This window comes from Eublepharis macularius, chromosome 5 (assembly GCF_028583425.1).
Source record: "Eublepharis macularius isolate TG4126 chromosome 5, MPM_Emac_v1.0, whole genome shotgun sequence".
Taxonomy (NCBI): Eukaryota; Metazoa; Chordata; class Lepidosauria; order Squamata; family Eublepharidae; genus Eublepharis; species Eublepharis macularius.
In genome coordinates, this window is record NC_072794.1 from 131,568,506 (window position 1) to 131,593,242 (window position 24,737).

General features: G+C 39.6%; 1 protein-coding gene across 3 annotated transcripts in view; it reads left to right on the forward strand.

Annotated features, from left to right (window-relative positions):
* Window positions 1-330: 330 nt before the first annotated feature.
* The window catches only part of PHF20 (PHD finger protein 20), a 46,165-nt gene continuing 21,758 nt past the window's right edge, over window positions 331-24,737 (forward strand). For all 3 annotated transcript variants that reach the window (XM_054980242.1, XM_054980243.1, XM_054980244.1), the window contains exons 1-7: window positions 331-443; window positions 10,685-10,795; window positions 17,251-17,422; window positions 18,453-18,537; window positions 20,750-20,829; window positions 21,575-21,959; window positions 23,415-23,522. In XM_054980242.1, the coding sequence (XP_054836217.1) occupies window positions 10,713-10,795; window positions 17,251-17,422; window positions 18,453-18,537; window positions 20,750-20,829; window positions 21,575-21,959; window positions 23,415-23,522 (913 nt within the window). In that variant the 5' untranslated portion in view covers window positions 331-443; window positions 10,685-10,712. The remainder of the gene's footprint in view (window positions 444-10,684; window positions 10,796-17,250; window positions 17,423-18,452; window positions 18,538-20,749; window positions 20,830-21,574; window positions 21,960-23,414; window positions 23,523-24,737) is intronic.

Below are 24,737 nucleotides of genomic sequence, written 5' to 3' on the forward strand. Positions count from 1 at the left end.
ACAACTCCTTTACATAAGGTTACAGCAGATAAGTTTTGATGCTTTGGACCCAGCAGCAAGATTGCTGGTTAGCGAAGAGTGATGATTTCCTGACACAAGCTGGCCAGAACCCGAGGGAGGCCCGTACGAAGCAGCAAGGACGCAGCAACGTCCGCGCGCGCCAGACGGAGGGACGAAGCCGCTCGGAAGCCGCAGCGCTCCCGCCCCGCGACCCTCCCGCCCGCCTGCTGGAAGGCACGCCCCCTTGCCATAGCCCCGCCCACCGGAGGACCCCCTCCCCCTCTCTCCGCTCGCGGTAGGCGGCGGGCGAGCTAGCGGCACCGCAGTCGTGGCGGCCATTTTGTGGCGCTACTCGGTTGGTGGCGCCTGGCTTGGCTTCGCAGACCGGAGCCGGAGTGAAGAATCAGCCCGTTGCGAGCCCGTTTTCCCGTACGGAGCCCTCGGTAAGAGCACGGTGGGTTCCCCAGAGAAAGCGGGTGAGGCGGCTCGGCCCTCGACCTGAACGCCTTCCCGCCGCGGCCTCACAAAGGCAGAGAGGGGCGGGGACCGGCGGGGGCTGCGTGAAGGTCCCGGGGCCGGGGCGGCGCCTCTTCCCTCTGAGCGGGGCCCGTTGCCGCCGCCGATGACGAGCGGACTCGCCTAGCGCTCGGGACTCCTCGAGGCTCCTCTCGCAACTCTAGCTTGGCGCGCCGGGCCCTGTGGCTGCGCCTGAGCGGCGTGGAGGAGCGCCCGCATGGCGTGGGCAAGAAGCTCGCCTAGCGGCCCCGCCGCCCTTCCGGCGGGCGGGCATGGATGGAGCTTCTGGAAAGCTGCCTTCGGGAGTGCGTGCCTCGTCCTAGCACCTAGCGTGCTGCCGGGGCCGCGGTGCTCTCCTCCCTACCTCCGCCCGTCAGAGGCTGGTGACGCCTGCCCGGCCTCAGGCAAGGGGCAGGCGCGCAGCACCTTCGCCTGAAAGGGATGCTGTGGCTCCAGGATGTCAGTATCGTGACCTTGATCTTGGCATCAGCCAAGATGACCACACAGCCCTCGGGAGAGAGCGCCCGGCTTGGATCAGCTCATAGTTAAACTTTCGCCTCTGAAGTATCCTGGAGTTAATGTTTTGGTTGGGACCCCCCCCCCCCCAGTCCCGCTGCATGACTAACTTCTGAGTAAACATACATAGATAGGTGCTGCATATAAAGACGATTTCGGTTGGTTCATGTAAGATGTTTTGACTTCTGTTAATCTCTCAGGATTACAAAAAAAGGACATCATTCAGGGGTTGTAATTGCTGCCATGTCATAGTGACATGCTTGACATTTGTTTATTCCTTCTTTGCTGGTAGCAGTAAACACTTGAAGTGAAGAATGGTAATGATGAATAGTTGGACCTCAGAGTATATGTTATTTTGTTGTCTGGCACTTGATGCGTATTGCAGTTACCTAACGTTTTGGTAATTGTTTGCCCTTAAGGCTTGTAGAGACCGAATAGGTCAGTTTTCTTAATGTTGGTTACAAGCCTTGTGTTTGGAAGACCTGGTGAATGGTGGTGGACCATGTGAATTAATTCACTTGTTCGAGTCAATTGAAGATCGGATATAGTGGAGGTCTTCTCTACTTTTATCTAGGTAGCTACATATTATCTAGTTTTCAGTAGAATAGGATGTACTAAATATGTCAAGGGAAATCAAGTAGGATCATGTGTATGCTGTATTGCTTGCAGGACTAGAGTAAATGCTTTGTGCTTATGGGAATAGAATAAATGTACCTTTCAGGAACTGGATACATATGGATCCAGAAGGGCTTTTTAAAGTGTTGGTAGTAGACCTGAACTGTTGTGTGCGATGTGCTTATAAACTGTCTTTATTTTTCCGTGCTTGTTAGATGTTAATACTATTCTAATGTAACTATATCTTTTATTTTGAGGATAAGGCATTGGCGCACAGTTGATGGTAGAGTGGAAAGGCGGTAAATCAGATAAGCATGCCTTCATCAGTCCTTTACAAAGAGATAGGGAGAGAATTTTAATGAGAGGACAATTCTATTTTGATGTTACTGAAAATACATATTTTCATGCTGCTGAAAACTTTATTTAAATGCCAAATAAAGTAAGGAAACATTTATCTGGAAGTTAATGCTGACCTCTTCATTGTTATATATACCACAGTGATAGGCAACCTTTTTGACAAATTTGTCTCAAGTTAAAGCTAGAGTATGAAATTATGCCCCTCTAGAGCATGGAACAGCATGCTTGCAGTGCTCTTGTGACTTGATACGGTTTTGCCTTAAACTCACTGATATGGGAAGTAAGCAGCAATGCATGGTGTCTGTGAGACCTCCAGGAGCCATGATCCTCATGATGTACGACTTATAATGTGCATGCTGCATATTGATCTAGAATACAGGTATTTCTAAATCCCTTTCAGTTATAAAGGTAAGGGTAGTTTGTAAACATAATTAGCCAAATCTCTGTTTTATATGATGAAAAATCGAAGTGTTCATACATTTATATTTATGTACTCACATAATACTTTAAGCTACTAAAGAGTTTTGTTGTGTATGTTTAGGAGGAGAATAAATAGCTAATGGTTACAGTAGGATGTAAGTTTTTGCAATGGACCAATAGCTGAAATCATTGGCTGAAAATACAAAATTCTGTAGAAATTTGCATAGACACTGATTGTACTTTTTTTTTAAAAAAAAACAGCATTTAGTTAATTTCCCTGGCAAGAATAATATATTAATAGTATAACTGAGACTCAGTTTGATTAGAGTGGTTAAAGTGTGGGACTAGAATTTTGAAGAGCCAGGTTTGTATTTATTTACACTCTGCCATGGAAGTCATCGGGCGACCTTGGGCCACACATGTTCATCCTAACCTGACTCACAGGGTTGGTGACCCTGCTTAGTTTCTTAGATCTGATGAGGTTTGGCTAGCCTAGGCTGTCCAGATAAGGGCAGCCTTTCCTGATGAAGGCGTTCAAATTGTAGGGATGAAGTGAATGAGGTTTTAATTGTTATTGGTATGAAACATACCAACTAAAAAAGCCCCCTAAATTGACTAAGGATTTAAGTGTTCTGAATTTTCTGTATCATTTTGCTTCCAGCACCAATAATCCATTCAGTATGTGAGTTTGTGGAAATTCGTATGCGCTGTTGTATTCATCCTACTGCTGCATGAGGATCTGGTCACTGTGATTAACAAAATACTGCCATTAGAAGAATAGAGAAGGATATCTGTATGGATAGACTTAGGAACAGGTCGCAACTATCAGAGTAAAACAGCAACTCTTCCTGAGTTTTCCAAAGTAGGTTGGGATGAGAAGGCAGTAAGGAAGTGAGAATTTTCAGTCATAGGGCATTCAACCAGATTTGGAATGTGGGGGTAGGGTCATCTGCATTGGGAAGCCTTTCCTTCCATGGAACTTTTTGTCTCCTTTCAGGTGTAGAGATGTGAAGGCCTGAAAAAGTTTGGCAAAAACACTGGTCACCCCTCCCCCCAGTTTGTTTTGTCTTTTAGAATGAGTAAAAAGCAAGGCTTTTCATGCTCAAAATGTATAACATGAAAAAAACTCCTACACAATAGTTTCTCATTTTAGTGAGAAAAACTATTTTAAAGTATTTCAATCATTCTAAATGTACAGCATGAAAAAGTCTGAAGACTTCCTCAAGTGGAAAGATTGAGAAAATTTTGGGGAACATTGAAAAAAAAACATTTATATTCTAGACATATACATTTTCATTATTATTTTGTTTAAATGTGAATAATTTTGGCAATAATTAATACACTGTACTGTGTTTAATTATATTATTAAAGAATTCATTGTTTTCAGTGTTGTAAAGCTTAGCATAATATCTACACATACTGGTAGTCTTTCCTATTTTGCCTCAGAGAGAATGTCTGTCCAAATAATACACTTCCTTTTGTTTATTACAGATTTGTTTTTTAACCTTCAATTTTTATTTTTACTACCTCTCAGGAAGCAAAAATTAAAGATGTGTGTGTGGTGATAGCATAGTGTGCAGTTGTTTGCAACTTTTTCTCTAGTATTGGCTATACTTGCAGTTTTTCTTGTAGAAAATGAAGATATCTGCACTTTAAAATACCATAAATATGCCAAATAGTACAATTTTATACACTAATGTATACATGATGCATTTTATCATGTATCAGTAACAGTTTGAGTCTAATTGGAAAGTACATATTATATACATTTCAGTGTCCCCCAAAATTTCCCCAAAATTTTTTTTTGCAAAACAGAGTCACAATTTCTGGAAAATTTAAGTCTTTATTCCAGTGTCTGTGCACCTTACAGCAGGGACACACCTCTCAGTTTGAGAACTGCAGGCATAACCATAAAAATGAAATGTGATGATGTATTAAATCAAATATGGTGGTACACATGAACTAGTCCTGCCTTTGTTGCACCATTTTCCCTCCTCCAGTTTCCCACTGTGGCCAGCACCCACAACAGCAGAGGGCTTTATAAAAAATCTGCAATTAACCTACTTACAGCATTATAACAATCTGTCTGTGTAGCCATTGTTTTTTTTTAAAGTAATTTTATTGCCCCTTTTGTTGTGATTATATAAGGGCACATCTCCACAACAAAAAGGGCTGAAGACTTTTTAAAATAATGAAAGCTGGGAATTCATAAAAGACTGCTATAACATAATGATACCTCAGTTGCCAATTTTAAAAAAACCTGAAGTGGTAGAAGGGGAATGGCTATTGTAGGCAACTGGGACAGGGGAAATATGCCATATATAATCCCTTTTGCTGCTGTGCTGTATTGACACATACACAAGCCTGCCTCCCTTTGGAAAATACCAGCATGGTGGTGAAAGCCCTATTTACAGACAGGAGGTACACTGTCAGGAGATCGACAGAAAGAGGCTTCTCTGTTGTTAGATCAAGATGAGTAGCCGTATTACTCTGTCTGTGACAATAGAAGAGAGCAAGAGTCCAGTAACACCTATAAGACTAACAAAATTTGTGATAGGGTATGAGCTTATGTGAGCCCCAGCTGGAATCTGAAGATGTGAACCTGTGGCTCACGAAAGTTCATACCCTACCACAAATGTTGTTAGTCTTATAGGTGCTACTGGACTCTTGCTCTTTTCTTCGTTGTTAGAGAGCAACAACCCCTTGCCTGTCATCTCCCTGGTCACCAGGACTCCTGTGTGCTGTTCACCCACTCTGGGGATCAGTTCCAAAGAACCTGAAGTAGGAACAAGTGGGCAGGGGTGTGTGATGTCCTATTGGCCAAGGAGATCTTGGTACTCCCAACTAGTAGAGTTGCCAGTGTAAGTACTGTTTTATACTTCCATTTTCTGGCCATGAAGTAGAGAATCCACATTGGGGCACTTGTCCCAATTGCTCTGTAGGCAAAGCTATGCTAATTAGCCACATTTTTAGCTTAGCCAGTGTGGCTAAGCTACAGGTTGGGAAATTCCTGAGTATTTGGGGGGTAGACCCTGCAGAGGATGGGATCTGGGGAAGCTCAGCAGGGTATACTTCCATATAGTCCACTGTCCAAAGCAGCCATTTTCTCTGTCTCAGTTCCTGACCTGTCTACAGCTAGGTTCCACTGCCTTTCCAAATGTTCTAGAACCATCTCTTTGTTACCTTTTATTTCAGGACATTCTTCTTAATTGACTTCAGTGTCTTCTCTGGCCCTTTAGCCAACTCTGACAGAGATTAGTAAAAAAGAGAGAAAGTGACTAAGTCCCTCACACTTTTCCATTTGGTGCAACTCTTTGGGATTTTAGCAGCATGCCTCATAGGAGAGGCTACATAGCCCAGTTATCTCATGAGTCAACAACAGATGGCTAAAAGCGAAACTGCTTCCAGCCCCTGACTCAGTAGCTGACTTGCTTACAATGCTTTGCCAAAGACAGAGGTGCTCCAAGCACTATTAGGGTGCAGTGGCTGACAGTGAGTTGCAGCACAATGCAGCCATGTGTGAGGATTCTTGGCAGGAGCTGTTTGCCACTGGTTAGTTAAATGCAGCTTCAGGGCAAGACAGAGTCACTCGTGACATCATTGTAGTAACCATGGCCATTATTCTTCTCCTCCTTGGCGGCACCTCTTCAGAAACAGGTAACTCATCCTTTCCCTGGTGTTGCTAGACAAGCCTCAGGCCTGGTATTATGCCAGAGCCTTCCTTTTAAAGAGGGAAGGCTCGTTCATTACAGGGAAGGAAAATGGAGCTATTCCAGTTGGCCACTAGAGGGCCAGTTACAGTAGCATTTAGCCATATATAATCCATGTGAGGATGGAGAGTGCTGTCAAGTCATAGACAATTTATGGCATCCTCTGCTGGGGATTTCAAGGCAAGAAACTAATGGAGGTGGCTTGCCATTGCCTGCCTCTGTTTAGCAATCCTGGTCTTGTTTGGAGGTCTCCCATCCAAGTACTTATGAAGGCCAAGCCTGTTTAGCTTCCAAGATCAGGCTTGCCTGGGCTATCCAGGTCAAGGTGTATAATCCATATTCTCACTTTATTAATTTCAGGGAATGGATTAGAAAGATCTTAATAAAGCCATAAACAGGTGCAGAGGTTGCAGATGCAGGACTCTGCTACTTCCCTGCCCCTATCCCAGTCAACCATGCAAACAGCATACTACAGTCTACCCTACAGAGCAGGTTACAGGTCAGAGCATCTCCAGATCAAGCCAGAACTCCATTTACTCAACCCTCTGTTTTTTCAGTCATGCTGTAAAAAGATTCTTGTTTTTCTAAAGATCCAGAAGTACATGCTTTGCCTTCTGAGAATAATGGGGAATGATCAGGGGATGAATTCTCATTTTTTGCCCAGTTTTGTTATATACTTTTCCCTGCCAAGACTATTCCTCTATATCTGGCTGTGTCAAAGGCAGCAACCTCAACCATCAATCAACAGAAGTAGCACCCAACATTGATGGAAGACCAACTGCCATCTTTACCATCTAGACATATCCACAAATCAATGGGTGATACTGATAGTCAAGGAGGACTGCTGCATAGAATTTCTCCACACGTTTCACAGCAGGCTTGTTCCATCCCTGAGATTAAGGTTGCCTCATAAACGTGTAATGCTTCAAGGTATTCTGCACTTTCTGGATGCACAAGCCATGTCTCCCTCTCAAATTACTGGTGCACCTACTCTGTATTTTTTTATTGTTCTCAAACACAATAGGGCCTGAAGGACAATGCTCAGGCAACTGAATAGACTTGTCAAGATGCACAGTTTTCAGATTTATCCTGAAAAGGGCAGGAGGAGTTGATATATTAACTTGGAATTGGCTGTTAGGCCTGATTAAGGCATCTTCCTACATCACTTCTGGCAAGAGTCCTCAGAAGAATCATAGCATAAAGGCAGAGGTCATTCTGGTAGTTGCACAGACCTTGGTTTTCAGACCTAGTTCGGCTGGCTATCCAACCACTATGACTGATCCCCAGAGCCTGCTACACAGAGTCTGTTCATCTATGTGGGTCCAGCACAGCCCTGGCTCTCTATCAGGAGATTGAATGGCAAATACTGAAAATACATAGATGCTAGTGGAACCTCACAGAGTGTTCTACCAATTACATAGGCGATGACTTTGTGGCTACCACAAGCATTTGCCACCATACTTAGCCGACAACAAGGAAGTATTGAAATTTCTCCAATCTGCTCTGGACCAAAGTCTCTGACAAACATTCACAGGTGCCAAGTCTCAGCCCATATGGATAGTTGAGCCCTATAATCCATTCTCACATTCAAAGAATTGAGGCTCATCACGTTACTATTTCCACTGGTACAGGGTAATGTACCTCCTGGCTGCCACTGGAGAAATGCTCCAGGTTCCAGATGATCTAAGCAGTCTTGACCTAGGCATCTGTTTTAGGGGATTTTGAAGGTAATAGCATTTGAGTTGCGAGATCTAGTAAGCAGTTTTTGTTAAAATCTTTCTAAGTTTGGCATGGACTTCTAAATTTACCTTGTAGTAATCAGTTGTAGAAATCGGTTAAGTGGTGTCTTTTTCCGGAAAGAGTTGAAACTCGTTATTTCTATGTGTGATAGCATTTAGTATCACAGTAGTTGGGTTCTTTCTGCTGTAGTAGCAGAGTCCCTATCTAAATATGCACCAGAATGAGACTGTCAGGTAGAGAGTGAACTCCAGAACTGCAGATCACAGGTACCATTTTTCTGATTAGTTCCCCCATTATGTTCTATCTGGCCATTCACCAGGAAAAGATACTGGCAGACATGGATTTTCTCCATGTTCATCTTCTCCTAGCAGTCCCTTTTTGACTTCTGGAAAGGTGATGCCTGATCACATCTCAGAATCTATATGGACTGAAAGCTGGAGCTCAGTCTGTGGAGGAAGGGGACAGTTTTGTTTGATAGCTCCTTGCTGCATTCCCCTTCAAGCCGCCTGAAAAGCTGTCCTGGTCCTGAGACTCTAGGCACCATTTTTCTGAGGATTAGAAGGGATTGCTGAGGGAAGGGGAACAGGGGAGAAATGTTCAAGCATTGTACTGATGGTAGGTTAGATACAATTTGCAAACTGACATTGTGGTGCCCTGTTGTGGTGTGTGCATCCCCCCCCTCCCCCGAGTAACTATATTGTACAGTTACCAAGTATGGTAATTGTACAATACAGCTTTGGTAATTTGCCTTTTGAGGACAGTTGTTACAGATGTGTAGCAGTCTCTACAGGCAAGAATGCTGGCAAAATTGTATAACTCTTGAATCTTGCTTGAGATTTCCAGATTTTCTTTTCTGTATTAAAACATTTTCCTGTACTAAATAATAAGTTTTAAAATAAATGCCGCTATTTATTTATTTTTATTTTTATTTATGAACTTATCCTGCTATTTGGCTGTCTATTTATTGTCATTTATATAAGTTAGCCTTCTGTTCTACCTAATTTTTTAAAAATAAATTCCATTAAAGACACTTTTATTTAGTTGTGTCCCAGCTCCTTCTGTCATCTCTAGTTGCTATTAGAAGGAAAACTATGAGCGAAAGGTAGACTCTTAAATTATGGTGCTGTTTAGGAGGAGAGGCTATTTTTACTTATTTATGCTTGGTGATCATTACCCTCATGACCCCTAAATCTCTGTGAGTTTTAGGTCTGTGGAGAAAGTGAAGCAGTACAGGTTTTTTGTCGTATTTGAGATATGAAAGTATGTTGCCAGCCTTCTGCTGTATGAAGAGCATGTCCTATCAAATTAATCTTCTTGGAGTGATGGTGGGTTATTTTGGATCTGACGAAGAGAACTTGATTCTCGAAAGCTTATGCTACAATAAAATTGGTTAGTCTTAAGGGTGCTACTGGACTCTTTATTTTGGAAGAGGTTGTGATAGTCATGTAAACCAGTAAAGTGGCTAGCAAAATAGTACTAAAAGTTGGAACTGGCTGGATCTTAGACCATTGTGACCTTTGAAAACTGCAAGTTTTATTTTTGACATGGAAAAAATGTGAAGTTTAATGTTGCATAAAGAAGGAAAGATTAATATGTCACATGAAGTATATTACTATTATACTAATTGCTAATGGCTTCATTTTTAATAATATACTTAATTTGTATTGCAGTTTTAATCTACTTGGCACTTTGTAAAATCTCGAATTTTGATAGGAAATTTTAATTTAGATCAGACCAGCATTGTTAAGTTACTTTATGTATGAAACTAAAAACAAGCTTGTGAAACTAGTACAAAAAACAATCAAGGCACACTTATTTTCTTTTCCTAAATTAGTATTTAAATACAGGAGATACTGGAATTTAATTTTATTGACTAACACATAAACCACTCAATTTTCACAGTGGGCCACTATGTGGAAGAAACTATTTTATGTCCCAATTTAGTGATGTGCTCAATATCTAGAAGTCCTGGGGGGGTGGGGGGTGGCTGTTGTTCAATAGTTTAACTATAGCAGGTGGTTCACAGGCAACAAATAAAACTGCTCTGTGTTAGCTCTTCATCTAGAAGCAAAACATTTTTTAAAAAGCAGACATGATAACAAAGACTCATAGATTAGTTGTGCATACATTTCATTGTACGCAGCACATAAAGAAGTAGCACTTGAATGCTTGAAACTGTATCTGGCTCTTTCAGCTCTTCACCTAGCATGCTACTAGGAATGCAGACTGGATGATTATTAGTAGCAGTAGACCTGTAAGGAATTAGAATTTGTGCAGAACTCTGTTCTCTGCTAGGGGCATTCCATGTCTGCAAATCTTGCAGTTTCTTAGATAGAGGACTGCTTCAAACAATATAGCTGCTACATAGAAACCACTTGAAACATCTTTTGGCACTCCATAAGGCAAGCAATTTTGTGTGTACCAGTTTATTATGCACATCGGTTGCAGCAGCTTGGAGACAAACCATGCAGTGAACCTAATCCATGTGATAAGTAAGTACATACAAAACCTTTTGCTGTATATAACAATATAGCTGCCTCCACATGGTGGCCACAATACACAAAATAGTCCTCAATTTAACTTCATGAAAAATTATAGACACAAAAGGTTTAGGATATGTACGGCCAATCTTGGTTATTGGGGAAAATGTATATTAAAGGGCACTTATTTCAATATACATACTGATGAACATAAAGGCAATTTTAAAAAAATGAAAATCTGGATTGTGAATTATCTGAATTAATTAGACAGACTAGTAGATATAAAGATGACTCAGTTTCTAGTGATTGATATTTAATTGCATTTTTCAGGGGAATAAAAGCAGCGGCTTTTTACAAAATGAGAAAACATCCACCAAACAGAAGAGGTATCAGCTTTGAAGTGGGAGCCCAGTTGGAAGCTCGAGACAGATTAAAAAACTGGTATTTCTTATTTCATGATAACCCTTGGATACATTTTTGTGATGCTGACACATTGTGGTACAAACAGGGAGTCAAACCATTACTCTTCGTCACAATTGAATGGGAACAAGACCCAAAGTTCTAGTTCAAATGAATAATATTTTCATAATCTATTTGGTATACCTGGTTCAGTTCCTTGAAGGAGAAATTAAAGTAAGATGCTGATTTTCATATGAGCTGAGGTTATTTGTATCCTTGTGACATTGTATCCTAAGCTTACTATTAGATGAGTAAACATACTGTACAGAAAAGTCTTCAACAACTGTAGATACCCTTCCTGACCCAGATCAAGAGTTAGCGAGAAACTGATTCAAAAACTTTAATGACTACATAAAGGGGCTAGAAAATGCAGCATGGGAGAAATAGCCTGCAGTGTTTAGAAATGCTGTCCTTCTAGCACCAGAGGCTATTCAGTCTGCTTGATACCGAATTGCATGTCTAAAACAGTAGGTCTGTATCCTGCATGCTTCCTGCTAGCCTTTGGAAGAGGACATAGAAGAGAAGCTTGGATTAAAGAAATATATAAAAATCTCTCAGATATTAATTCTGAGGCCAATCCTTTTTTCTGATTTTGTTTCAATATTGATTGAGCAGACAAACTATAGTTCAGGTTCTGTACCAGTTCTGAACAAAATAAAGGTTCAAGTAAACATTTTTGTAAAGGTTTGGTTTGACTCCCTGACAACAAATTGGTTCTTGATTTAAATGTTCTCATAGTTATTCTTGTTCCCGAAATACTATATGGAGCAGCAGTGTGGATTCATAAAACAAATGAAACTATAGATTGACCACTAATACAGTTTTTACGCCAAATGTGTGGAATACCAAAGTATGTGGCAGGTACTGCCCTCAGATAAGAATTGGGCCAGCATTCTATTGAAGCCAGAGCTTGGATTCTGGCTCTGAACATGAAGCTCAAAATAATTTTCTCAAAGACCAGTAGCTTACTATTTTAAATGAAGCATGATAACTACTCTAGTGTGTGGATCCAAGCAATAGAAGGAAAACTGAATATTATGCAATATTCAGAGGATGTAATCACTGCTTTAGATAGCTTTCCGCTCGTAAAACTATCAAGGAATTAATTATGAAGATACATGCGAATAGCACCATCTGTTGAGCCAGGAGAGTTTGTTCTTCCCTCTGTATGGGGATCCCTCTAAGTTTTACGATTCCAATGTATTTGTTTGGCTTAACAGTTCCAAAGTATAGATGAGCAGTTATCCTTGCAAGACTAAATGCACTGCCTTCTGCAGTCTCTGAAGGTCGCATTTTGGGTATACCTTTCTCAAATAGATATTGTGGCAGTGGTCTGGGTGCTATGAAATCTGTAACCCATGTTTCATTTGAATGCCACTGACACAACAAGAAGAGAAAAATGGATCAAACCCTTGACATTACATTGGACAGAGTCTACACTAGATATTTTAGTTCCTAAATTGCTAACAGACTAAAGAGTGGAAGATTTACTTATTTTAGCCAATTTTTTAGTTCAGGCCATGAGAATTCGAGCAACTTATAAGAAATCAGCTTTTTTGCAGAATATGTACTCTCTGTCCTGAATTCTTCCCTTCTTCCTCATATTTTTAGTTGTGTTTGAAGAACAGTATTTAATATTTTTAGGTCAGAAGAGCAGAGTAAGAAAGAAAGAAACAACTTTTTTTGTTAATGGTTATTCTTGTTTTGTACTCATAAGATGATAATACAACAAGTGAAAAATAGTATAGAAATCCAAGAATAGTGAAGGACTGAGATATGCTGCAGGCCAAATCTTTTAGAAGTGTAGTCTTGTACGCATTAAAAGCTGTTGGTGTTCCTTTGGCTTGAAACGAAAGGCCTGTGTTAAGTAAAAGTAGATTATGATCTTCAGAAATGGAGGAGACTTTAAAAGGAAATGAAGCACTAGAGAATTTTTCCATGTTGATTTTAAAATTAAGAGAAGAATATAGTTTTTTATTGCCCAAATTGACAGTAGCTGCCTGGTAGAGAATTCCTCAGTATGATCAGAAGCACATATGTATCTTGTGTTGTGTAAACATAGAGTATTTGAAAGGCTGCTTGCTACTTTGCATGTCACCTTTAAGAAAAGCAAGGAGCATGTTTTTGAGAACCTGAGCTGGACCTTGAAGCTGCAAAGCAGAGGAGACCAACCTTCTGTACACCAAAACCAAGCAACATCCTTGTTTGAATATTTTCTTTCTCTCCCCTCTCACTCCTAGTTGGGTTCATAGAATATGAAAACTTGCTTTGGTTTGAGAACCTATTTTGTAAGGCTGTCAGATTTATAGCAGATGGTGTATCTCTAAACACTGCATCCCAGACAACTTGCTGCCTAATGCAAGGGAGGCTGGTATGTTTAGCATGGGTTAGAACCAGAGTGTAGTACTTAAGGGTTGTGAAAAAATTTTTTTGAGTCAATGACTTTTGTTAACTTCAAACATCTGATGAGATGTATGAAATTGGCATCTTAATACATTCCATGTTTGTCATATCTACTGCCAATATTTTCTAGCTATTTAATGTGGTTTGGGAGTATCTTAAACTATTGCGGCCTTCTTTGGGATTGCTAAAGTAGTCCTAAGGAGATAGTGTAGTAAAATTTTGAACCTGTACTATTGATTGCTAGGCAAAACCAGGAGCTTCTAATACATTTGGGATCTCACATGTGCATACGATATTACTGTGTAAGCAACAGTGCCCCCATTCCAAGCATGAAGTTATCCTCATTATTGAAAACTGTTGTCATGGAAGTGCCTTCTGTGCGTAAGATTGAATTGGAGCTTTAGTTTTATATATCTGTATATTTGCAGTATATGGGATATTTACTTATTACTTAAAATGTTTGGGTAATTGGAAACAGCTTGTTTTGTTAATTACAGACACTTTCTGACAGTGGGCCTTATAAAAGTAACCTTTGAATATCCACTTTTCTGCTTATAACATGCAAGTAAAACAAACCTGAGATGCAAAGAAAAATTGTGATTTGTTAGGCTCACATTGTATTAATGTGATTGTCTGGAGAGTATGAGAGAAAATATATGGGAATAGCTTTTTTTGACATCCCTTGATAATTTTCAACAGAGAGCCTTTCTTCATATGATGGCACAGCACTCTAGGCTGTCCTTGATTTGGGCCCACAAATTACTCTACATTTGCTGACAAGATACATAAGGATGCATTCAACAAGTACTCACAGAAGACATTTGCTGAAATGGATCTTTTCTCCCTCCCTCTTTCCTGCAGCTCTTGAGATATCCAAATAGTGAGGTTGCAGGACCTGCATGGACAAAACCCACATGGCCCAGGGGTAGGAGCTGCAGTGAGAAGGAGGATCTGGGTAAAAATGCCCCCACCTAATTCTTCCACCAACAGGGAGCACTGTTAGGAAAGAGGAAGATGGCAGGATTTTGCTTGGTTCCTGTGCTTCATTGCAGCCTCACAACTTATATGGCTTTTTGTCCATGCAAATGCTACAACCTCCAGCATCAGCCTTTCGCAGGTTTCACTTCATTTGATGCAGAGTTTGTAGTTCTGAAGAAAGAGTAGCATTTAAGTTTTGGGAATTCTAGTCCATATGCATATTCAGTACTTTAAAGATGTTGAAAGCTTGGTTTGAGAATGGTTAATGGAAAACTTTAAATATTTTGAAAGCCAGGGTATGGTTGTTAAAAGTGTCAAACTAGGATCTGGGAGACACTGGTTCGAACTCCGACTCTGCCATGAATGCTTGCTGTGGGACCGTGGGCCAGTCACACATAGTCAGCCCAACTTACTTCACAGGGTTGTTGTGAGGGTAAAATGGAGGAGAGGAGAATGATATATGCCACCTTGGGTCCCGTTTGGAAAGAAAGGTGGGATATAAATGAAGTAAAAAATAAATAAATGGAAAACTTGTAATGAGATGCAAAATTAAATGTAAGCAATTCATCATTAAGACAAAAGTTTAAGAGAGACTAAAATTGAGATATTTTTAATTAGACTATTGTGACTCATCTGGAACCAGCATGATATTGGATTAGAAATTGTGCTAAATATCTGATTCTTGAGAGATTTCATCTAGCTATTAGTAGTGCAGAGTACAAGTTGGAAGCCTGTCAGTGTTTAAGCAGCACTGTTTAGTGGGATGTTAAATGATGGAAATTCCATTATAAGTATTAGTTTTGAATCTCTGTGTTCTGTTTTTAAGGGCCCAAAGGCTTGCAGTCAACTCCAAGCGAGTTGAGGATACAGCTGATGTGGCACTACAGGGTATTTCATGGTTGGAAACTGAAATATGGGACTGTTCTCACTTTCAGGTCCAGCTTTAAACAGCTGCAAAAGACTCTGGGATAGCTCTGTAGTACTAGAGTACGGCAAAGAGCAGGCAGTAGGACAAGGGGCAGGGAACATAGGTGAGTTGATGTTGGTTATGGGTGGGTTTTGTGCTATAATCTGGAAGCAGAATAATTTTTGATTAATAAATTTAGGTACTGGAGAATTTGGAGTATGGATGAGTTGGTTTAGCATTTAAAATAGTTTCAAGGCTCAGTCACAACTAATATTTGGAAAGTATTGTTAGAAATATTCAAAGTACTCTGTGTTACATCATGGGGACCCGCAGTGTAAGGTATACCCCCTTTTCCGCACTTGCAAGCCTGTGATGTTGGAGGTTGGAAGACAGGCATAGATGCAAAGATCCTCAGCACAAACAGCTACACTGAGGAAGTGGAAAGTAGACAAAATTACCTCTCTTGCTTGTTCTCATCAACAGAATTCTGCTCATTCTCCTCATTTTGGAGCAGCCACATACGTTGCAGGGTTTTTCATCCATTGCCCCCCACCCATCAGCACCTTTTTGAGGCTCACAGGCAGCTGCTGGAGGAAAACGCGCCTTGCCAGTGTATAGAATCTTACCCTTGGGATCTGTTAGTGCTGCATAGGATCTAAACCTTCATTTAAGTTCTTAACTTTGTAAAAGAAAAATAATCTGCCAGTGTAACGAAGTGGAGACAGGAATGAGTCTGTAACCTGGGAAATGTCTTCCTAAATTTCACTATAAGTGTGATTGCAATAGCAGTCTTGTAAACAACAAAATGATATATAACCATATGAGTTTTTAAAATTTGCTTTTAAATAAAGTAGTGAGTCTAAATACATATGATTTTGAATATCACAAATTTAGCACATATGCTATGTGAACCTATGTGAGCGATCATGTGCCTTAGATTGATGGGTTGTCATCTTGCTTCCACTGGTGGTTTCTCCCTCTTGGCTTGAATTTTCCTAAATTGCTCAGCAGTCTTTCACCAGAGGGTAAAAAATTCCTGCTAGCAAAACAAAATGGTGAAATCCATTTCCTAGCTTCAACTGTCATCAACAGGGAATACTTCTCCATGACAAGTAGAGATGCTTGAGGGCTCTTTTTCAGTTTTTGCACCCACATGGATATTTTACTGCTAGAAGTTTCCTCAGGCAGCACAAAGCGTTCAGTGTTGGTTTTGCAATGTTTTCCAGGAGAGTATTTTAACTTGTAGAGATGGACCATCCACAAAGTACTCTTTTTAATTTTAAAATAAGCTCATTTTGAATACTACTGCTACAGCAGTGTTAATTTGTGGGGCTGATGGCCATCCGTAATCATTACTAGTCTTTTGTCTTATGGAATGCCCTTCCCTTTCAGACTTGATTGGTGCCTGTGTTGCTTTCTTTCAAATACAAAGCCAAAACATTTCTGTTAACCCGGGCTTTTGATTATGGGGTTAATCTTTTAACACTGTTTTAGACTGGAATCTGTTATTTGAAGCTGTCTGTGGTCTGTTTTTATGCTCTATATTTTATGCTGGGCTGGGTTTTTAATGCATAAGCCGCCTTGGGCAAGTTCCTGGAGAAGTGGCATAAAAATTTCTAAATAAATAAATACTTGAATGGCTAATTTTCAACTATGAGTGAATGTTTGTATAGTTTATGCTTGGGTCCAAGAGGTCCTAGTGGGCAAAAAAAAAAAAAGTCTCAGGGATGAAAAGTAGAGGAGAGAACCCACGTTTTGTAATCTTGGAAGGAACTTTTGCCATGAATAGCCGATGGGAAAACAAAGTCTTTTCTTCCCCACGGCTGTTTTTCTCTCTGCTTGGCCCACTTTCTTCATGCAGCTTATACCACCATTCTCCCTCCTGTCCCATCTGAGTTGTTACGACTTTTCTTTCCATCTGTACACCCTGCTCACTGGTTGGACTTTCTGCCCTTGTTAATGAAATGGTTTGACATGAAACAAGTACTGCCTGAAAATATTATTTACACAAATGACATCCCCACTTGTTAATGCCACAAACACCATTAATTGAAAGTATGCATTTGCAGTGTAGCTTGTCTGTCATTTGTGAGACATACTCTCCATTTTTCTTAGCAAGAATATTTTAAATTACCTTTCTTTAACTTAGGTATCCAGCTCACATTGAAGAAATTGATTATGAGGAAGGAAAGGTGCTTATCCATTTTAAACGCTGGAACCATCGCTATGATGAATGGTTTTGTTGGGATAGTCCTTATTTACGTCCTTTAGAGAAAATACAACTACGGAAGGAAGGATTACATGAGGAAGAAGTATCTTCTGTAAGTAAAACATTAAATCTTGGTGTCTTTTCCACTTTTTAAGAATTGCATAGAAATTTTATACGTCTAGAAGGCCTTTAACAGGTTGAAGTTGATGCATTTTGTTGATTATTTATTTTGATAGTTGCCCCTCTAGAGAACTCAGTGTGGCATACAAGAGATTTAAATCAACTTAAAATGATAAAAGCAATCAATGACCAGTTTAAAATTAGAGTTACCAGACTGAAGAACTTAATTATATCTTTTTGATTTTTATGTTAGTCAAAGTTGGTCATAAATAGGCTGAGGTCAAAACATTTTTATGTTTGTGTTCAGTTTGTTGCCTGAAAGTCTTATTTTTAGCCCTCAGATTCTTGTTAGCCTTTTAATTGTGAGTATTTTTATATATTTTTTATTTACATAAAATCACAATACTAGAATTTAAAAAAACAAGCAACAGCTGGTTACAATTATATCCAAACAAAAATATATAAGGCACAATTTTCTCCATAAATTTTGTTTTAGAACGCTAAATATTGACCATCACCAATATTTTAAAATTATTTTTATTACATTTAACAAACTTTTCACAACTTCATACAAGGAATTTGGTTGCGGGTGTTCAATTCTTGCTCCCTGTCCTGACATGGCAGTGTATTTAGACTGAGGATCATAGCTGTTAACAGTTTGGGTACTATGATTGTGGTGCAGTACAAAATAATTAATGGCAAAACCTGGTATAAGGACATTCTTTCAGTAGAATTAGTAATTTTATTATACACTATAATAAAGCAGTATATTTCTTAAGGTTGCAGGCTCTGAGTTCGGAAATTCCTAAAGTTTTGGGGGCATAGCCTGGGGAGAGTGGGGTTTGGGGAGGGGCTGGCCCCAGTGGGGTATAATGCCATGGAATCCACCCTCCAAAGCAGCCATTTTCTCTGTCATCTGTAGATCAGTTGTAATTCCAGGAGATCTCCAGCCACTACCTGGAAGCTGGCAACACTAAATTATTTCTGTCTATACAGAATTATAAAGACTTTTTTTTTTTAAGGGATTTCATACAAATGATCAAGTGTTGGCTTGCTGGTCTGATTGTCGTTTTTATCCCGCCAAAGTTACTTCTGTCAACAAGGATGGTAAGACTTTATTTAGTAGAACATTTTAATCTTTTCTTAATTACCTATAAAGCCAGCTAAAGCTAGGAACAAGTATTAAAATTGAAAGCTTCACACAGTTTAAGGCATCATCAGACGGCCCTCATGAGAAGGGAGGCCAAAATGGCTCTAGAAAGGACCCATCACTTCCTGCTGCAGCACCCCCTCCTCCTGTGACACCCTCATCATCTGATAGAAGGCTGAAAAGCTGGCTGAAGGGAAAGCACACTGCCTGCTTTTTCTCACTGGCCACTGCTAAGTGCTGGCACAGAACAAAGCTGAGCACTACTATGCCTGTGCTCCTCCTCATTGGCTCTGCTGTGCCCACCTTGACTTTCTGGGTATATTCAGACAGAACAGACCAAAATCATTTCAACACAATGTGTTTTAAAGAATCTCAGTATAGGGGGGTAGACTGTTGTGAAATCTGGCAAATGATTTAATAGCGGCACATTTCCCTTATCTGGTTGTATTCAACCAGGTGGTGATGTTGGTGGTTACTCAGAAACCATACACTAGAACAAGAGCAATCTCAGTCCCAAAGCCAGCCTGAAAACAGATTGAAATGAGTAGATGAGTCATCCAGAAAACTGTAGAGTTCCTCCACCACTACTCTTCTGTTACTCTGCCTAAGAATGGTAAATTAGACACAAGTCAGTAATTAGGAAAAAGGTAAAGGTAGTGTCCTGTGCAAGCACCGAGTCATTACTAACCCATGGGGGAAGTCGCATCATGTTGTTTTCTTGGCAGACTTTTTACGGGGTGGTTTGCCATTACCTTGCCCAGTTATCTACACTTTACCCCCAGGAAACTGGGTACTCATTTTACCAACCTCAGAAGGATGGAAGGCTGAATCAACCTTGAGCCAGCTACCTGAACCTCGCCATGATCATTTTAAATGAATGGTGAATTATTACGTTCTTTAGAATCACAGGAATTGATACTGTTACTCCCCAATTACTTAAAACAGGGAATATTTATATAAATATTTTTAACCTGTTTTCTCCAACACTGGAAACTCAAAGCAAGTTATGAAGCAAAATACACATAAAATAAAGTATACAACCCTTACAGAACTCTCATTACAAACAACATGGGGGCCAGGCCACAAGGATGCCCTGGACTGGTGATGATTCCAGAAAGTGGTTTACACAAAGTGATAAGCAGCAAGCCATGAACTACAGCCAGGGCCGGGCTTTCAGCTACCTGCAAAATACTTGGCCCAGGTCTTATTCAGATGGCTTAGATGTTCCCAGTTTCCTCCCCATGTGGACCCAAATTACAAGTGGTTGGCTTTGCAACAGCCAGGTTCCCATCAGACATCTGAACACAGAAAGTCCATTTCAGAGCTATAAAAATGGGGTAGATGAAGTTTCTGATAATTATACTACTTGATCTGTCAGACTGATATCCAATTTGGACCAGTGCTGAGATATTTTATCAGCAAACAGTCACATAGAATCATCCTCACTTAATGTTGAATCCATGTCACTTTGGGACTTCCTTCTAGGAGTCATTACATTTTGCATTATCCTAAACAATTGAGCTGGGCACAATTCAGCTAACATATAATGGTGGCAGAAAAAAAGGCTTTGCCACCACCACCACCACCACCTCATAGGCTTTCACATGATCTATATGATTTGATTTTTTAGATTTGGTATGTGTCTTCTGGAGACTCGAAAAAGGCATTGATGCAGGTCATGGATCTCCTATGGACAAAAGGCAAGGGGCTGAAGCAGGGAGAGAGAATTGAGCAAAATTGGCTCCCCCTCATTTCTTCATTGGCAGAAGAGTGTGGTGGAGCAGGCTTTCAATTGGCGCAAGAGCAAAGTTTGGATGGTTTTGCCCAATCTCTCCTCCTCAGTTTAGCGCCCCCCCCCCCCGGGGGCTCTTGGACCACAGGGTCATGCTACTTCTAGCAGTACTTTTTTGTGAGATGCTGTAGAAAGATGTGCAGATGTATGGTCTTTCTGCTTTTACAAACAGGATCAGATTCCACAACCTCACTTGAAGTGACTTTAAAAAAGATTTAGATAGATAATACTTATTTTGTGGCATGAGCATCTTGTGTGAGTTAGATTTTAAGCTCAGTATGTGAATGTCAACTTCTTAATTTTTATATGTTAAGTAATTGGCTCAGTGCAAAATAAATCATACTCTTCATTCTTACTTCTTTCTTTTTAAATTCCAGGTACTTACACTGTGAAATTTTATGATGGTGTAGTTCAGACAGTCAAGAATATACATGTCAAAGCCTTTTCCAAAGACCAGGTAGGAAAGATTAATTTGCTAACATTGAATTTGCTTGGGAATGGAACCAAAATTATGAGGTTGCTCATTCTTGTGTTTAATTGGAGGCTGAAGATTTTAAAGCAGTTTTTATGCTCTAGACCTATTTTTAATCTATAGGTTTCTAGAGGATAGGTCTATTTTTTATGTGCAGGGTTCATACTGAAGAAGACAACCTTCTATTTAAAAATCTTAAGATACAAATTTGGAGTATCTATTTTAAACAGATGATTTATGATATTCATCCCTGTTTTTATTCCATATTATTTATAAAAGCATTAAAGACTACAGACATTTTAGCCTGCTGTGCTTTATATGGGTTGCTTCCATACTGAGGTTTTACTCTAGTTTGGTGTCCAAACCAAAAGATCCCGTGTGAATGTTTCTTGATCAATGTGAATGCTTTCGCATTCCTGGTGACAGTGACAGGGTAGTGGAGAATCTTTGCCATATAGATGCAGCCATAGTCTTTCATGTACTGAGAATTTTGTCAAATGTGATACCTGTTTTTATCTTGTATATGACTCTGTAGTCTTGTATCTGTTTTTATGTGTATGTAGTTGTATGAGCAGTAAAAACAACAACCATAAACAGTAGCATCACTGAATGCTGTACATTCACAGGATTCTAGCTGCACAGGATTAATTTGCTTGCTTTAATTTTTTCTGTCTTTTAAATAAACTATCTTGCAATTAAAAGAAAGCACATCTTGCACTTCTGTTTTTAGTCTGTAGTGAATAATCCCAGACCCAAGGAGAGGAGTAATGAAATCCCTTCATCTCCTGAAAAATGGGAAAAATTTAAAAAACAGAGAAAAACAGCTGAGAATAATAGGAAAGACAAGGATGAAAAGGCATTAAAGATTGAACGAAGATCTAAACCTGATAAAGAAGGAAAGCTAATAGTTACTTCAGAAAAAGGCAAAGTGTCTGAAAAGGTTCTGCCGAAGGATGGGAAAGAAGACAAAGAAAATATATCTGAGAATGACAGGGAATTTTCAATAGATACCCAGATTGAAAAGAAACCTGAAAATGACAGTGTGAAGACCCCACCAGAAAACCATAAAGAAACAAAGAGACGACGTGGTAGGCCTCCTGTGGTACCACCAGCAGGTCAGTTTTAACATTCAAGGCTGCTTTTCCTGTATTCTTGTAAGAAGTACTTTCTCTTGCTGTATATAAACAAAAGGAGGAACCTAACATACACAGATTTCTGTCGGTGTCACACAATTGGGAGTTCAAGCAGAACCTTGATCGTCATCTTCTAGATCCAAATCATTTTTGTTTGAGTAAAAAAAATATATTATTTTTTATGTTCGTAAATTTTTTGACAATGCAGGCAGTCAAATGTAATGTTCCTTGCCTTGCCTGATGTTCCTTTCCTAGATAGGAGTCATGAACAAATCTGTTGTGTGTCATTTTTGCACCCCAGGAAGAGCAACTTTTAAACAATGTCTGCAACTCCATAACTGTGCAGAGACCCATAGGAGAGGGAAATAGGGAGGAGTAACAGCAGGTATCCCCTTGTATTTTGAGAGAGAAATCTTAACTGATGAAAACCCTGGAGAGTTTCTGATGAGGTATCTGCTATGATAGTCAAAGAAGTGAGTAGGAGGTGCTGCATCCCCCCCTCCCCCAGCATGCGCAGTATGCTACTGTGATTGGTAGGCAGAGCTAGCACCAAAAATGTTTTCATTCTAGAAGGTTACAGTTGAGGTTCTTCTGCATACAGTCAAACTCCCAACTGTATGACTGCACAAACAGCCTCTCTGATGACACCAGTTTCAGGTAAACCTCCTGTTTTTTTTATTAACATAGCTGGTTTAAGTGGCATCTGAAAATATAAACCTGCCTTTTAGCAAGGCAGACCATTGGTCCATGTAGTTTAGTCCGATTGGCAGTGGTTCTTCTGTGTGGGGCACAGAAAAGTTTTTCTTAACACTTTCCAATGCCTGAGATTCTTTAAGGAGACATACCAGAGATTGCACCTGACTTGGCATGGACCTTCTGCTTGCAAAATGTGATCGCTTCTTCCCCACTATCAGGGTCATGTTCATTTTTTTTTATTTCCGTAGGATATTTTTATCTCACTCTTCTCACATATTTAATGTGGCAAACAATAAATAAACACCTTGAAATTCTGCACTGTATTTTTTAAAATTTATCTTCTTCATTTATTTTCATATGTTTCTTGCCAGCTGTTTTAGGCCTTCAGAGAAGCTCATGTACTTGGCAGTGAATAGACCTACCTGTTAGTTAAAATGGATGCTCCTATTTGATACTGTTAGAACCAAGGACACCACTAATCTTTTAAATTTGGTATATACAACCTTTTTTACAGCTTAATGAACAAGTGATAATTATGATACAGTAATATCACCACCATTTATTGTAATATGTATAGTACAGTTGGATACTTGGTTGTGAAAGATATGATAACATTAAGAGGTTCCTCATGCTAAGATCCATGAAGCTTTTATAAATCAGCAGGAAAAATATTATTTAAAAAAGAAGTGTGGGTACTTTTTCTTTTGTTATGCTTTTTCCTTGTTTTGTTTACAAATTTAGAGCAAGGCTCTCAAACATTGCAGCCAATAACTTTAGAATTAAGAAGACGGAAAATACCCAAAGGAGGAGAGGTCCCTTCAAAACGTCCCCGGCTTCAAAAGAACATGTGTGAGTATTTTTCAGTTTTAATAATGTCAGGCCTATTTAAGTAAACACAATAAAAATATTCTAGGACAAGCAATGTATAAGATTATGGGCTTTTTAATTGTAGATAGACTGGCTGTGGTAGTTACAGCCTGCTTTTCAATTGTATTTGCCTCTTGGTCTGTTGCTTTTCTTTCATTTGGTCAGTATCACAGAATATGGGGCAAAGAGAAAGTGGATATGTACAGTAAGCTGACAGGCCTTTTTGTTTTCATTTTGAATTTGGTATGTTGCTTTGAGTTGTTCCACACTTTTCCATTTAGCCATTTAATGGTCATTTCTCCATTGGCACTCTGTGCAGATGTTTCACAGGAAAAGCAAAACAGGAGGACCTATAACAGCAGCACTACAGAAAAGGGAAATAATCAGATATATTAATAAACATTATCAAAACAGTGGGCAGGAACCTAGCATTTTGAGTGCTGACCCAGGCCTTTTGAATAGGAGTAAAATGTATTCCCCCCCCCCCCAGTGGTACAGATGTTGCAATGATATTGGTGACTGTACCTGAACAAAGCCTAAATTTATTAATGTTTTGTATGAGTATAGGTAAATTTACGTGATAAATAGTACAGCAGGATAAATCTGTTGTACTATTTTGAATTATAGAAGGTTGTATGAAGGTTTGGTGCCTGTGTGATAGCAGCAGTCCTTATACCAGTCCCCTTTCCCTGCTCAAACCTGTTTACACAATAACAAGCTAAATAGCATGCATTTCATTCTTTTTACTCAGTCATCGGCTAGTATATTTTGGCCTAATTCTGCAATATTGAATGATCTTATGTCTACCACCACTAACATTTGACAGTGGAATATATACCTTCAAAAAAATTATAACTGTTGGCAGTATGCTGAGAGATCAGAGAGAAGGAAATTGGTAAATATCAGCTGCTTATAAGGAGCAAGAGGAAAGAGTAAGGCAAGAATCAGTGCGCTGTGGGAAACAAACATAAATAAAAATGTACTAGGTCATACTGATGAGCAATAGGTACTGTTCAAATATATAATTAAGTTTCTTCATAGAACTAAATCACGTGTACCAATAATTAGATAAACAGTGTGAAGAATACCCTGAATTCTATTCTTTATACAAAGTCTCAGCTGCTCTTGGGTAACTTTTTCATCTGCATCTCCATAATGCTAGGGAGGGGCTGTGGTTAAGTGGCAGACCATTTGCCA